This window comes from Elgaria multicarinata, chromosome 1 (genome assembly GCF_023053635.1).
Source record: "Elgaria multicarinata webbii isolate HBS135686 ecotype San Diego chromosome 1, rElgMul1.1.pri, whole genome shotgun sequence".
NCBI lineage: Eukaryota > Metazoa > Chordata > Lepidosauria > Squamata > Anguidae > Elgaria > Elgaria multicarinata.
The window spans coordinates 95,432,745-95,447,400 of NC_086171.1; the positions used below are offsets into that span (position 1 = coordinate 95,432,745).

The 14,656-nt window shown below is 44.6% G+C and overlaps 2 protein-coding genes across 3 annotated transcripts in view; both read left to right on the forward strand.

Moving 5' to 3' along the window:
• CRIP1 (cysteine rich protein 1) overlaps window positions 1-14,656 on the forward strand; it is a 191,988-nt gene that overhangs the window by 117,962 nt on the left and 59,370 nt on the right. The window lies entirely within an intron of this gene.
• LOC134403285 (cysteine-rich protein 2) overlaps window positions 1-14,656 on the forward strand; it is a 102,563-nt gene that overhangs the window by 84,822 nt on the left and 3,085 nt on the right. Inside the window, exons 6-7 of the mRNA XM_063133342.1 lie at window positions 1,000-1,094; window positions 9,443-9,500. Coding sequence (XP_062989412.1) covers window positions 1,000-1,094; window positions 9,443-9,500 — 153 coding nt within the window. The remainder of the gene's footprint in view (window positions 1-999; window positions 1,095-9,442; window positions 9,501-14,656) is intronic.

Here is a 14,656-nt window from a genome sequence, read left to right on the forward strand (position 1 = left end):
AAATTTTTGGATTTGTACCTGAAGGCCAGGAGGTTAGGTACCAATTTTGAATCAAAACTCTACATAGTTTTCACTAAGGGGTATGGAATTCTTATGAACTGCTGAGTCCTATAGACAGGACTGTTTGCACTTTAAAAAGTCAAATTCTGTGTCTTACATAAATTATGCAAATAGTTTATTATGCATAGTCAATTGCATAGCCTATACGGCTTCTGCTAGGAGCAAGAGGTTATCCAGGCCACTGGAGCTTCATCTCCTGATTCCTGGAAATCCTACTGAGCCTCCTTTTGGCCTTGAAGATTTCAACACATTTTGCCCACACCTGTAAGCCTATATTTGAACCCATAAGGGGTAGAAACCTGCATTTAGAACAGGGCCAGCCCAGCCATGAATTAAGGTGAGGTGCCCACATCAGTGGGAGGAGTGACAAATTATGCTGTACCACTCCCCGCCACTGTCAGGAGGGCCCACTGCTGCAGCCTCCAACAGGTGCTCTAGAGAGCACCTCCAGCTGTTCTCCTGCCTTGGCATTTGCCACAGCGAGAGAGCAGCCAACAGGTTTCTCTCGAGCAGCCCCCTTCTTCTCTTTTGCTCCATTGTACGTGGCTGGAAAAAGTTGTTGCAGAGTTTTCGCAAGAGCTTGCCCCGGTTTCATGAGACCCGCTAGAACTCCCACGTCAACTCTTGTGAGAGGCTTGCAAGGTGTCACAAGTGCCCTGCAGCCACTTCTTCCAGCAGCACAGTTCTCCATAGAGCTGAGGTGGCTGCAGCAAAGGTAAAAGTAAGGGATGGGACGATGGTGTGTGATGTGGCATTTGAACACTTCAGGCACTTCCACTGCGTTGGATGTGCTCTGTCTGATTTCTTAAAGATCTGTCTGATTATTATTATTATTTTTCCAAGGCACAAGCAACATCAATTGCAGTAAGGGCAGATTGGCTTAAGAAATGTTGATGTCCAAAGCGAGACTTGAATTTACATGCACCTTATCTGTTCTAGCTGAGAAGGTGACCTCGCTGGGCAAGGACTGGCACCGCCCCTGCCTACGTTGTGAGCGCTGTGGCAAGACCCTAATCCCTGGAGGCCATGCTGAGGTAGGACTCCATAGGTTTGGATGCAAACATTATTCCAGGGATGGGAATCCTCTTTCAGGACGAGGGCTAAATTCTATATTTGGAGAAGCTCTGAGACTATGCAGTCTAATGGTGGGCAGGGCCAAAGCCAAAGGGGGTGGGGGCAAAAATACAAAAATTGCAAGCACAATGTGGTTTAAAGCTCTTAACTGCCAGTAACTGAGACCTAGGGGAGGCAACTCAACCTTTTAGAATGAGGGAAATTTAATAGGGATAAATGCCAAGTTCTGCACCTAGGAAAAAGAAACCAAATGCACAGTTACAAGATGAGGGATACTTGGTTCAGCAATACTACAAGTGAGAAGGATCTTGGAATTGCTGTAGATCACAAGCTGAATATGAATATAAATAATGGGCTCAAGTTAAAGGAAGCCAGATTCCAGCTGGACATCAGAAAAAACTTCCTGACTGTTAGAGCAGTACGACAATAGAATCAGTAACCTAGGGAGGTTGTGGGCTCTCCCACACTATAGGCATTCAAGAGGCAGCTGGACAAGCATCTGTCAGGGATGCTTTAGGGTGGATTCCTACATTGAGCAGGGGGTTGGACTCGATGGCCTTATAGGCCCCTTCCAACTCTGCTATTCTATGATTCTATGAGCCAACAGTGTGATGTGGTTGCAAAACAAAAAAGGCAAATGCTATTTTGGGCTGCATTAATAAAAGTATAGCTTCCAAATTGTGTGAGCTACTGGTTCCCCTCTATTCAGCACTGGTTAGGCGTCATCTTGAATGTTGCATCCAGTTCTGGGCACCATACTTCAAGAACGATGCAGACAAGTTGGAGTGCATTCAGAGGAGGGCAAGGAGGATGATCAGGGGTCTGGAAAGAAAGACCTATGAAGAGAGACTGAAAGAACTGGGCATGTTTAGCCTGAAGAAGAGAAAACTGAGAGGAGACATGATAGCACTCTACAAATACTTGAAAGGTTGTCACACAGGGGAGGGCCAGGATTGCTTCTCGATGGGCTCAAGTTACAGAAGCCACATTCTGGCTGGACATCGGGAAAATCTTCTTGACTGTTAGAGCAGCACAATGGAACTAATTACCTAGGGAGGTTGTGGGCTCTCCCACACTAGAGGTGTTGAAGAGGCAGCTGGACAGCTGTCTGTCAGGAATGCTTTAAAGTGGATTCTTGCATTGAGCAGCGGGTTGGACTCGATGGCCTTATAGGACTATTCCAGCACAACTATTCTATGATTCTATGAAAGTGGGTGGGGCCAGGGGAAGGAGATGTGGCTGTCTGGGGAACCCTGGAGGGCCAGTTGGGGACCCCAGAAAGGCTGGATTTGGTCCCAGGGCCTGAGGTTCTCCAACCCTGGTCTGACTGCTTCAGGTTAAACAGATGCACATCAACTGATTCCTGCAAATTTGGGCAACTTCACATGTGCATGCACTCATCTGTAGCTTACAGTGTAAATATAATGAAAATATAATATAGGAGCTACTCCTTGGAGAAGCATTGACCATGAAGCTCTCCAGGATGTGGGAACTCTTGAACAAGAAACAGTTGTTACATAACAATTATGAGAAAAAAGCACTGGACAATTGGCTTTTAATAATCATAGGTTAATGTGTCTATTGTTTTGTTCCAGATATTAATGTGGAGCGCTTACTTAGAATCAAGGAGAATGGCTTTAGTTTTGAGAGGTGTTTTTGCTCTCCTTTCCATAAGGCTAGCTCCACCCCAGAACTGGAATTATTATGAGTCACCTGCCTTTGCTTTGAGTGTTATGTGATCTCCTGAACTCAGTCATTTCTTGGCTATGTAAAGTTCAACACTCCCTTTTGTTTCAGGTTGTCTTGGGCTGGTTCATGCAGCTGTTGCAGTGGTTCCCAACACATACAGTTACAGGACAATAGACATTTGCACATTCTTGACAAGCGTAAAAAAAATCATAAAACACTGCCTAGCATTTCATCACCTTGTAGGAAAAATGGAATATGAAAAAGCCCCCAGATGGCACAAGTTAAGTTGCAGATTCAACCCTGCCTTGCCTGTAACTTAGGACTGCCTGTTTTTGACCGGTATAGCTATTTGAAGCTGAGCCCTGCTTAGGATGCAAAAACCTCTACTACCATGGACTGAAGTTTGGACTCAAAGGAAATTAATAGTTTCCTTTGCTACTGCTTGAAAAACAAACCAGCATTTTTCTGTGTCCACAGGGTGTGGGTGTTGCTGCAGGGCCTGAAGGGGGTGTGGCCTGATTGCTGATTGTTGTCAGCAATCAGTGGCCTGCTTGCTATTGATTATTGTTGGCCTCCCAGCGACCTCATTCTGCTTCCTGACTTGGAGTTGAGCAGAAGCAGGGAAGAGCAGCTGGCCCAGCTGAACTAGAAGCTAGAAAAGAAAGCCAGCCACCAGAGAGAGAGCGAACAGGAAGAGCAAACAGGAGTTTGACAGGGGGAGTTTGGCAGGGGAGGTCAAGGGGGAGGTCTCTAAGAAAAAAAAAGAGGAAAAAACAAACAAAGAAAAACATAAAAAGAAAAGAAAAACCCAAAACACACAAAAAAACCACCAAAAAAATCTTCTTTTCTCCTAAGACCTACTCATATAGTTGTGCACCTTCAGAGAGGACAGGACAAAGCAAAGGCAATTCCACTATAATCAGAAAGGAAAAAACAAAGCAGAAATAGACAATATGGATGGAAAGGAGTCCCTAGAGGTGGTGACCTGCAAAGAGGGTGTGCAATGTTCGTGTTTCTGCCTGAGCTCAACATGGCGTACACCTGCAACAAGTGCAAGCTGATAGCACTTTTGGAAGAAAAAGTGAGAGGACTTGAGCAGTGAGTGTCCATCCTCCAAGGAATAAGAGAAGATGAGGAGTTCTTAGACCGAACGGTGGAACTGCAACAGCAACAAGAAGTACATGAGATAGATTAGCAACAGCCAGCTGAAGCAGAAGTGGAGTATGCCAATGAAGAGAAAACTCCCTGGAAAAGAGTGACAGTTAGGAGCAGAAGAACTAGAAAGCATTCTGCACTGGTGGAACCATTAGAGTTAAGCAACCGCTTTCAGCTACTGGAGGTTGAGACTGAAGGACAGTTTGCAGAGGAAGAAGTACAGGAGACACCGTGCAACAATGAACAAGAGGCAGAAGGTAGGTCAACCAAGAAGAAGAGAAGAGTAGTCGTTGTGGGAGACTCCCTGCTGCATGGGATTGAAACCCAAGTATGTCCTGAAGACCCATGGACTCGCCAGGCACGCTGTCTCCTTGGAGCACAGATTAGAGATGTGACTGAAGGGTTACCAAAGCTCATAAAGCCCACGAACACATACCCCTTTCTTCTCATCCATGTGGGAACAAATGATGTCGCCATGCAGAGCTACAAAGAAATCATTTCAGACTTTGAAGCTCTGGGAAGGAAACTGAAGAACTTTGGGGCCCAGGTAGTTTTCTCATCCATCCTCCTGGTTCTTGGAAAATGATTAGAAAGGGAAAGAAAAAATACTCCGGATGAACGACTGGCTACGAAGGTGGTGCCGACGTGAGAGTTTTGGATTCTGGGACCATGGGCTATGCTACTTGGAAGATGAACTGCTGGCAAGGGATGGGTTGCACCTCACAAGGGCTGGAAAGAATGTGTTCAGCCACAACATGAAGAACTTGATCAGGAGGGCTTTAAACTGAATATTACGGGGGCAGGAGACGTAAACTTCAAGGCAACAATGGATGAAGGCCCATGCACCACAGTACAGAGAACCGCTCCAATAGTGCCCCAAAATAGTGTCCACAATAATGTAGGAACAAAGCCAGACTATAAAACACATGGTCTTCGGTGTCTATATACTAATGCCCAGAGTATGGGAAACAAACAGAACAAACTTGAACTTTTATTACACGAAGGCAAATACGACCTGATAGGTATAACTGAAACTTGGTGGGATGATTCCCATGACTAGAATATAGCAATTGAAGGATATAACTTGTTCAAAAAGAACAGAAGAAATAGAAAGGGAGGCGGCATTGCACTACATGTTAAAAATACCTATCCCTGCACAGAAATACAGGCGGATCAGACTGGGAGTCCCATTGAGAGCATCTGGATTAAAATAAATGGGGCAAGGAATAAAAAGAACATGATAATCGGAGTCTACTACCGACCACCCAAGCAAGGAGGACAGAACTTTTGAGAAACAAATTACCAGCATTTCAAGGAAGTGTGATGTAGTAGTGATGGGGGACTTCAATTACCCCAATATCTGTTGGGAGACAAATTGCGGCCCTTCCAAGAAATTCCTAACATGTGTGGTTGTTAACTTTCTCCTACAGAAAGTGGAGGAAGGAACTTGAGGATCAGCACTCCTTCACTTAGAATCATAGAATAGCAGAGTTGGAAGGGGCCTACAAGGCCATCGAGTCCAACCCCCGCTCAGTGCAGGAATCCACCCTAAAGCATCCCTGACAGATGCTTGTCCAGCTGCCTCTTGAAGGCGTCTAGTGTGGGAGAGGCCACAACCTCACCAGGCAACTGATTCCATTGTCGTACTGCTCTAACAGTCAGGAAGTTTTTCCTGATGTCCAGCTGGAATCTGGCTTCCTTTAACTTGAGCCCGTTATTCCGTGTCCTGCACTCTGGGAGGATCGAGAAGAGATCCTGGCCCTCCTCTGTGTGACAACCTTTTAAGTATTTGAAGAGTGCTATCATGTCTCCCCTCAATCTTCTCTTCTCCAGGCTAAACATGCCCAGTTCTTTCAGTCTCTCTTCATAGGGCTTTGTTTCCAGACCCCTGATCATCCTGGTTGCCCTCCTCTGAACACGCTCCAGCTTGTCTGCATCCTTCTTGAATTGTGGAGCCCAGAACTGGACACAATACTCTAGATGAGGCCTAACTAGGGCCGAATAGAGAGGAACCAGTACCTCATAAGATTTGGAAGCTATACTTCTATTAATGCAGCCCAAAATAGCATTTGCCTTTCTTGCAGCCATATCGCACTGTTGGCTCATATTCAGCTTGTGATCTACAACAATTCCAAGATCCTTCTCGTTTGTAGTATTGCTGAGCCAAGTATCTTATAACTGTGGCTTTGGTTTTTATTTCCTAAATGTAGAACTTGGCATTTATCCCTATTAAATTTCATTCTGTTGTTTTCAGCCCAGCACTCCAGCCTATCAAGATCACTTTGAAGTTTGTTTCTATTTTCCAGGGTATTAGCTATCCCACCCAATTTTGTGTCATCTGCAAATTTGATAAGTGTTCCCTGCACCTCCTCGTCCAAATCATATATAAAAATGTTGAAGAGCACTGGACCCAGGACTGATCCCTGCGGTACCCAACTCGTTGCTTCTCCCCAGTTTGAGAAGGTTCCATTGATAAGTACTCTTTGAGTCCGATTCTGTAGCCAACAGTGAATCCACCTAATAGTTGTTCCATCTAGCCCACTTTTAGCTAGTTTGTTAATCAGAATATCATGGGGCACTTTGTCAAAAGCTTTGCTGAAGTCAAGATATATGACATCCACAGCATTCCCACAGTCCACAAGGGAGGTTGCCCGATCAAAAAATGAGATCAAATTAGTCTGACAGGATTTGTTCCTGACAAATCCATGTTGGCTTCTAGTGATCACCGCATTGATTTCAAGGTGTTTACAGATTGACTTCTTTATAATCTGCTCCAGAATTTTCCCAGGGATGGATGTCAGACTGTAGTTCCCAGGTTCCTCCTTTTTGCCCTTTTTGAAGATATTGACCAATAAGGATGACTTAGTGGATAAAGTGGCAGTTACGGGAACTCTGGGGGAAAGTGTCCACATCATACTTGAATTCTTGATTATAAAGGAGACAAAAGCTGAGTGTAGCCGTACACGTACTCTGGAAAGCTGATTTTAATAAACTCAGAACTATGATAAGTAAGGTCCCGTGGCAAGTGAGCCTAATGAGAAAAGGAGTGCAGGATGGGTGGGAGTATTTTAAAAAGGAAATTTTAAGGGCACAGTTACAAACAATTCCAACAAGGAGAAAAGATAGAAGACAATAGAGGAAACCAATGTGGCTCCACAAAAAGCTTAGGGACGACCTGAAAACGAAAAAGCATACATATAGGAAGTGGAAGGAAGACCAGGCTACAAAAGAAGAGTCCAGACAGGTGGCACAGAAGTGCCAAAATGGCGTCAGGAAGGCTAAAGCTGAGAATGACATGAGATTAGCAAGGGATGCTAAAAGCAATAAAAAGGCTTTCTTCAGATACGTGAGTAGTAAAAGACAGAGGAAAGAAATGGTGGTTCAACTGCTTAATGAGGATGGCAAATTGATAACAGATGACAAAGAAAAGGCTGAAGTGTTGAATTCCTACTTTGCCTCAGTCTTCTCCCAAAAGCGGGTCTATGACCCCCCTGGAAAAAGTGAAGCAGAAGTTGAGGGGGCAGGATTGCAGTTTGAGATTGATAAACAAATGGACAAAGAACACCTAATTTCCTTGATTGAGTTCAAATCTCCAGGTCCCGATGAACTGCATCTTGAGTAATGAAGTTGCTAGCGGAAGAACTCTCAGAACCTTAGTCCATTATCTTTGCAAAATCATGGAAGACGGGTGAGGTGCCGGACGACTGGAGGAGGGCTAACGTTGTCCTTATCTTCAAAAAGGGCAAAAAGGAGGAACCTGGGAACTACAGTCAGTAGATTTTGAGCTGCATTAATAGAAGTATAGCTTCCAAATCATGTGAGGTACTGGTTCCTCTCTATTCGGCCCTAGTTAGGCCTCATCTAGAGTATTGTGTCCAGTTCTGGGCTCCACAATTCAAGAAGGATGCAGACAAGCTGGAGCGTGTTCAGAGGAGGGCAACCAGGATGATCAGGGGTCTGGAAACAAAGCCCTATGAAGAGAGACTGAAAGAACTGGGCATGTTTAGCCTGGAGAAGAGAAGATTGAGGGGAGACATGATAGCACTCTTCAAATACTTAAAAGGTTGTCACACAGAGGAGGGCCAGGATCTCTTCTCAATCCTCCCAGAGTGCAGGAAACAAACTTCAAAGTGATCTTGATAGGCTGGAGTGCTGGGCTGAAAACAACAGGATGAAATTTAATAGGGATAAATGCCAAGTTCTACATTTAGGGAATAGAAACCAAATGCACAGTTACAAGATGGGGGACACTTGGCTCAGCAATACTACAAACGAGAAAGATCTTGGAATTGTTGTAGATCACAAGCTGAATATGAGCCAACAGTGCGATATGGCTGCAAGAAAGGCAAATGCTATTTTGGGCTGCATTAATAGAAGTATAGCTTCCAAATCACGTGAGGTACTGGTTCCTCTCTATTCGGCCCTGGTTAGGCCTCATCTAGAGTATTGCGTCCAGTTCTGGGCTCCACAATTCAAGAAGGACGCAGACAAGCTGGAGCGTGTTCAGAGGAGGGCAACCAGGATGATTAGGGGTCTGGAAAGAAAGACCTATGAAGAGAGACTGAAAGAACTGGGCATGTTTAGCCTGGAGAAGAGAAGATTGAGGGGAGACATGATAGCACTCTTCAAATACTTAAAAGGTTGTCACACAGAGGAGGGCCAGGATCTCTTCTCAATCCTCCCAGAGTGCAGGACACGGAATAACGGGCTCAAGATAAAGGAAGCCAGATTCCAGCTGGACATCAGGAAAAACTTCCTGACTGTTAGAGCAGTACAACAATGGAATCTGTTACTTAGGGAGGTTGTGGGCTCTCCCACACTAGAGGCCTTCAAGAGGCCTTCAGGGATGCTTTAGGGTGGATTGCTGCATTGAGCATGGCATTGGACTCGATGGCCTTATAGGCCCCTTCCAACTCTGCTATTCTATGATTCTATGAAAAAAGAGCAAAGATGCTTCCTAGTGTCTAGGGAGACATGAGCATCTCTAGTTCTGGACTTGTTGTCCAGGATGCCAAACCTGCTCTTTCAATTGGGCACAGTATGCCCCTGCTTGCCATTAGTGGCTCTGGCCTATAGGGTTCAAGGCTTGCAGAATCCTTAGACACCAGCCTTTGTCTCTGGTATAGCCACAGCAGAAGCAGCCATGGGTTATGGGATCACCTGAGCCTTGTGTTGCAGTTGCCCTCAGGCACAAGGTCGTTTTCAAGTATTCCAGGCAGGAAATTTCAGCATTTCAGTATAATGGGTGCCAATAGGCTTGTTGTGTTACTTGGGACTCATCCAGTCCTGGCTCATGTTTCTTTGCGTAACCAGGAAAACTTTCCTAGTGGCTAATACCAGATTTCTGTTCAGGCATAGACTGATGAAAAATGTTGACTGAAGATCTGACCAACATACGAGGGGTGAAAGGGCTGATCCTGTGGCTTACACTGATGTATCCCTTTCTCATTTTTCTCCCTTCCAGCATGATGGGCAGCCTTATTGCCACAAACCATGCTATGGGATCCTGTTTGGACCAAAAGGTAAGTGTAGCATGCATGAAGATGAATTTAAGAGATGAGGAAGGCAACTGCTCCAGCCCAGCAAGGATGGTGGGGAGGAGGTTCCATGGAGAGTTCAACTGCAGAATAAGAGCTATACTGGAGGAACCATTCTGTGTGTTCAAGTTTTCCAAAATTTCAGTTTTTTCCCCACCCACAAAAAACATTTTTTTCCGCATGGTTTCAAAATTACTGCAAATTTAACATCTCCACCTGGCCTCCATGTTATTTGCCTGGGTCATAGCAAGGCCCTGTACATTTCTTATTGTTCACTTTTTAGAAGGCCTTATGCCTTCTAAACCTCAACCAAAAGACTTCTTTTCACACACTAGTAGCATTGGGTGCTAAGCTGTTGTAACCATTGACTGATGATTAGCTTGCACCTGGTAACACAAGTTAGCAGGTGCGTGTGGCATTTGGAGGAGGTGATAGAGAAATCTGGAACAGGACCAACAGTTTCTTTGGGCATCACTGTCATTTGGCTCTTACCTGCCATCACCATTATTATTATTATTATTATTATTATTATTATTATTATTATTATTATTGCACCATCAATGTGTTTTTCAAAGTACATGAAAACAATCTCTTCCTAGTGGAGCTTAGTCTAAAATTTAACATAGGGGAAACAACAGAGAAAGGGGAGGGAGATTGAGGCAAAGAAGAAGAAAGGACTGAGAGATGTGTATGGGGAGTGAGATCTGGAATGGAGAGGAAGGGTATGGAGAAGGCAGAGGGGGAGAGCTCAGAATGTATAATTTAGTTTTTATCATTGAAGGGGTGGTAAAAACTTGACAAGAGAAGAATGAGGGAGGTGGTGATGCAGCCTTTATTAGGGCTTAAAAAGAAGAGGCATTGAGGATTTCTAGATCCAGTGTGGATCAAAGCCTGATGCCAGGCTTAGTCTTTCTCTTTTTATTGGTTGAATGAGATCCTGTATATTTTTACCCTGAAAGATATTGTCTGGTGTTGAATTTTTTAATGTAAGGATACCTTTTCATCTTTGTTTAAATCTTTTGTCAATGTATTGCACTCATCAGTTAATTAAAGCTTGTAACCCCAGCATATCTAGCTGTACAGCTGTATGTGGTCAAGAACATTCAAGGGTTTCTTTGTCCTTCTGGAATAACAAGTAAGATCTGCAGCAAAAAGTTGCAGTGTGGAATGCTTCTGTTCAGGGAGCCAGCCAGCGATTCAGGATATTCCAATCCATGTTTGCCCCAACAGTCAGTTAGCATTCTGTGGCCACAAAGCGAACTTAGTCCTCATTGCACTGTTCTCCCATAGGGGTTTTCTTTTCTAAAGGTATTTTGCATTTCTGCAAACCTGGGGTGTTTCCTTTTCAGATGCCCAGGAAGGATACCTGGTTTGGCAATAATATGTGTGAAAAAGATTTTGGAGTTTTAGTCAATCATAAGCTGAATATGAGTCATTGGTTTGATGTTGCTGCAAAAAAGGCAAATGTAATTTTAGGTTGCAACAACAGAAGTATAGCTTCGGCTATTGGGCAGTATAGAAATGCAATAAATAAATAAATAAAATCATGGGAAGTAATTCCAGTCTACTCTGGGCTGGTCAGACCTCATCTTGAATACTGTGGAATCTGGACACTATGCTTTAAGAAGGATTTGAATAAATTAGCACAAGTTCAGAGATGGGCAACAGAAATGATCAGGGGATTGGAAACTAAGATCTTTTCTGCATGAGGCTGTTAATCCACTATATCTACTTTTGTTTTGTTGCAGAATTGAGATTACACAAAGACAAAACAATTGAGTGCTCAAAGAGTGTTTCCTTTCCTGCTTCTCCACTACTTAACTTCTAGATGGCACTGTTGTATAGTGGAATAATGCAATTACATAAGTCCAGGAGGAAAGATTGGAGGAACTCCGTATGCTTAGCCTAGAGAAGAGTGAGGTGTATATAATAGCAAATATCTAAAGGGTTTTCATGTAGAAGAAGGCCACAACCAGTTTTCTATCATCCAACACTGTAGGATACAAAATAACAGGCTTAAGATACCAAAGGCAGATTTCAGTTGAACATCAGGAAAATCTTCCTAAGGGCAGAGCAGTCAGACAGTGGAACCAACTGCCTATGGAGGTGGCGGGCTCTCTGTTGCTGGAGATCTTCATGTATAGACTGGACAGCCATCTGTCAGGGATGCTTTAAACTGGATTCCTGCACTGAGCAGGGGGTTGGACTGGCTGGCCAACACTATGCTTCTATGATTTCTTCAGGTTGCTGATACTTCCCTTTTATAAGTGAATGGTGTTATTTTGGACCACATAAGGATCCACAGTTAGATAATGAGTTTGCTATTCGGTGTCTCACCTCTTCTCAGCTGCCTTTTTCGTGTTCCTTATGGAACTGTCGCTCTGTTGCTTCTAAGACCCCTGTCATTCAGGACTTGTTTATCTCTAGGTCTCTCCACCTCCTTGCTCTTACTGAAACCTGGCTTCCCGCCCATGATACTGCCATCTCTGCTGCCCTCTCTCTTGGAGGACTCTCTTTCTCTCACACTAGTCGCCCAGAGGGTCGGGGTGGTGGTGTGGGTCTTTTATTATCTAGTTTGTGCCAGTTCCAGCCTCTTTCCATTCCACCGTCACATTGTTTTTCCTCTTTTGAGGTACATGTGGTGAGGCTTTTCGCTCCATTGCGACTGCGGATTGCAGTTCTGTATCGACCCCCAGGCTCGTCCTCAAAATTTATCTCTGATTTTGATTCGTGGCTGTCCTTCTTCCTCTCTGATAACTGTCCTACTCTTATTTTGGTGACTTCAATATTCATGTGGATGACCCTCAAGACGCTGCAGCTCTACGATTTCACTCATTATCTTCCTCTTATGATCTTAAGCTTTGGTCTGATGTACCCACACATGCCCTTGGACACTGTCTGGATCTTGTTCTCACTCGGAATTGCTCTGTTTTGGACTTTTCTACTGCTCACTTTCCGTTGTCAGATCATCACCTAGTTTCTTTCAATATTACTCATAATCCTCCTCCTTCACGTCCTGCTTCTCGCTCTTGTCGTGACTTGCAATCTATCAATTATGAGGCTTTTTCTCAGTCTCTAGCCTCCTCTCTTCCTTCTGTCTTTTCGGCTGTCTCCTTGGACTCAGCTGTCTCCTTCTTTAATTCCTCCTTATCTTCAGCTCTTGATAATCTTGCTCCATCTACAACTCGGATAGTTCGCCCTTCTCAACCCCAACCGTGGCTCACCTCTTTCCTCCGCTACCTTCGCTCTTGTTCCCGGGCAGCTGAACGCCTTTGGCGTAAGACCAGGGATCGGGCAGACTTTGTCCATTACAAATTTGTACTTTCCTCTTTCTCTTCTGCCATCTCACTGGCCAAACAGCAGTACTACTCAACGCTGATCCAGTCAAATGCTAGGCATCCTCAGCGGCTCTTTGCGTCCTTCAATTCTCTTCTGAAGCCTAATCCGCCATCTCTCCCCGCCTCTCTGTCTGCTAACAACTTTGCCTCTTTTTTCAATGCTAAAATCCAAACTATCCGCTCTGATCTGGCCAGCTCTGCTCCTCTTCCAGTTCCTGTTCCTCATCTGTCAGCTCCTCCTGCAAATTTCTCTGCGTTTCCTTCGGTCTCTGCGGATGAACTGTCTACAATACTGCGCTCTTCGAAGCCTTCCACTTGTTCTCGTGATCCGATTCCTTCTCGCGTCTTTATTAATCTTATTCCTGCTATCCTCCCTTCCTTGCTACATATTATTAATCTTTCTCTGTCCTCTGGTTCATTTCCTTCTGCTTTTAAACATGCTATAGTCTCTCCCATTCTCAAGAAACCTACTCTTGATAGGCTATCTCTGTCTAACTACCGACCTGTCTCTTTGTTGCCGTTTGTTTCAAAGATCCTGGAGCGTGCGGTTTACTCTCGCTGTCTTGACTTTCTTTCTAGTAACTCTGCTTTGGATCCATTTCAATCTGGATTCCGTCCTCTGCATTCCACCGAAACAGCCCTTACTAAGATCACCAATGATCTCCTTACTGCCAAGTCTAAAGGCCATTATTCCGTTCTTATTCTCCTTGATCTAACTGCAGCCTTTGACACGGTTGATCATGATCTTCTCTTAGATTCCCTTCATGACCTTGGATTTTGTGGCTCTGTCTATAACTGGTTTGCCTCCTATCTAGCGGGTCGCTCTTTCAGCGCGTTGACTAATGGCAGCTCGTCTTCCTCCTTTCCCCTTTCAGTAGGGGTTCCGCAAGGCTCGGTGCTTGGCCCGTTGTTGTTTTCCTTATACATGTTGCCCTTGGGCAAGCTTATTCAATCTCATGGTCTCCAATATCATCTGTACGCCGATGATACACAACTATATCTGTCATCTCCGGAACTTTCTCCTGATGTTCACGATCGTATCTCGGCATGTCTTTCAGATATCTCAGCTTGGCTGCTTCATCGTCGCTTGAAGCTTAACATGGCAAAGACTGAATTGCTTGTTTTTCCTCCTAAACCTTCTCCTCATCTCTCATTCTCTCTTACTGTCAATGATGTTACGCTTACTCCGGTCAAGGAAGCTCGTAGCCTTGGCTTTATCTTCGACTCCTCGCTCTCCTTTATTCCTCATATTGAGGCAGTAGCTAAATCTTGTCGATTTTTCCTGTATAATATTGCCAGGATTCGATCATTTTTGTCTGTCTCTTCTGCCAAGACGCTTGTTCATGCACTGGTTATTTCACGGTTGGACTACTGCAACCTTCTTCTCTCTGGCCTTCCTTCTTCTCACATCAGCCCGTTGGTTTCTGTTCACCACTCTGCCGCAAAGATCATCTTCTTAGCACGCCGCTCCGACCATGTTACTCCGCTTCTGAAATCTCTTCATTGGCTTCCAATTCACTTCAGAATCCAATATAAACTTCTCCTGTTAACCTTCAAAGCTTTTCACGGTCTAGCTCCTTCCTATCTCTCCTCTCTCATCTCACACTATTGCCCCGCTCGTGCTCTTCGCTCCTCTGATGCCATGTTTCTCGCCTGCCCAAGGGCCTCTACTTCCCTTGCTCGGCTTCGTCCATTTTCGTCTGCTGCCCCTTACGCCTGGAACGCTCTTCCAGAACATTTGAGAACTACAAGTTCAACCACAGCTTTTAAAGCTCAACTAAAAACTTTTCTTTTTCCTAAAGC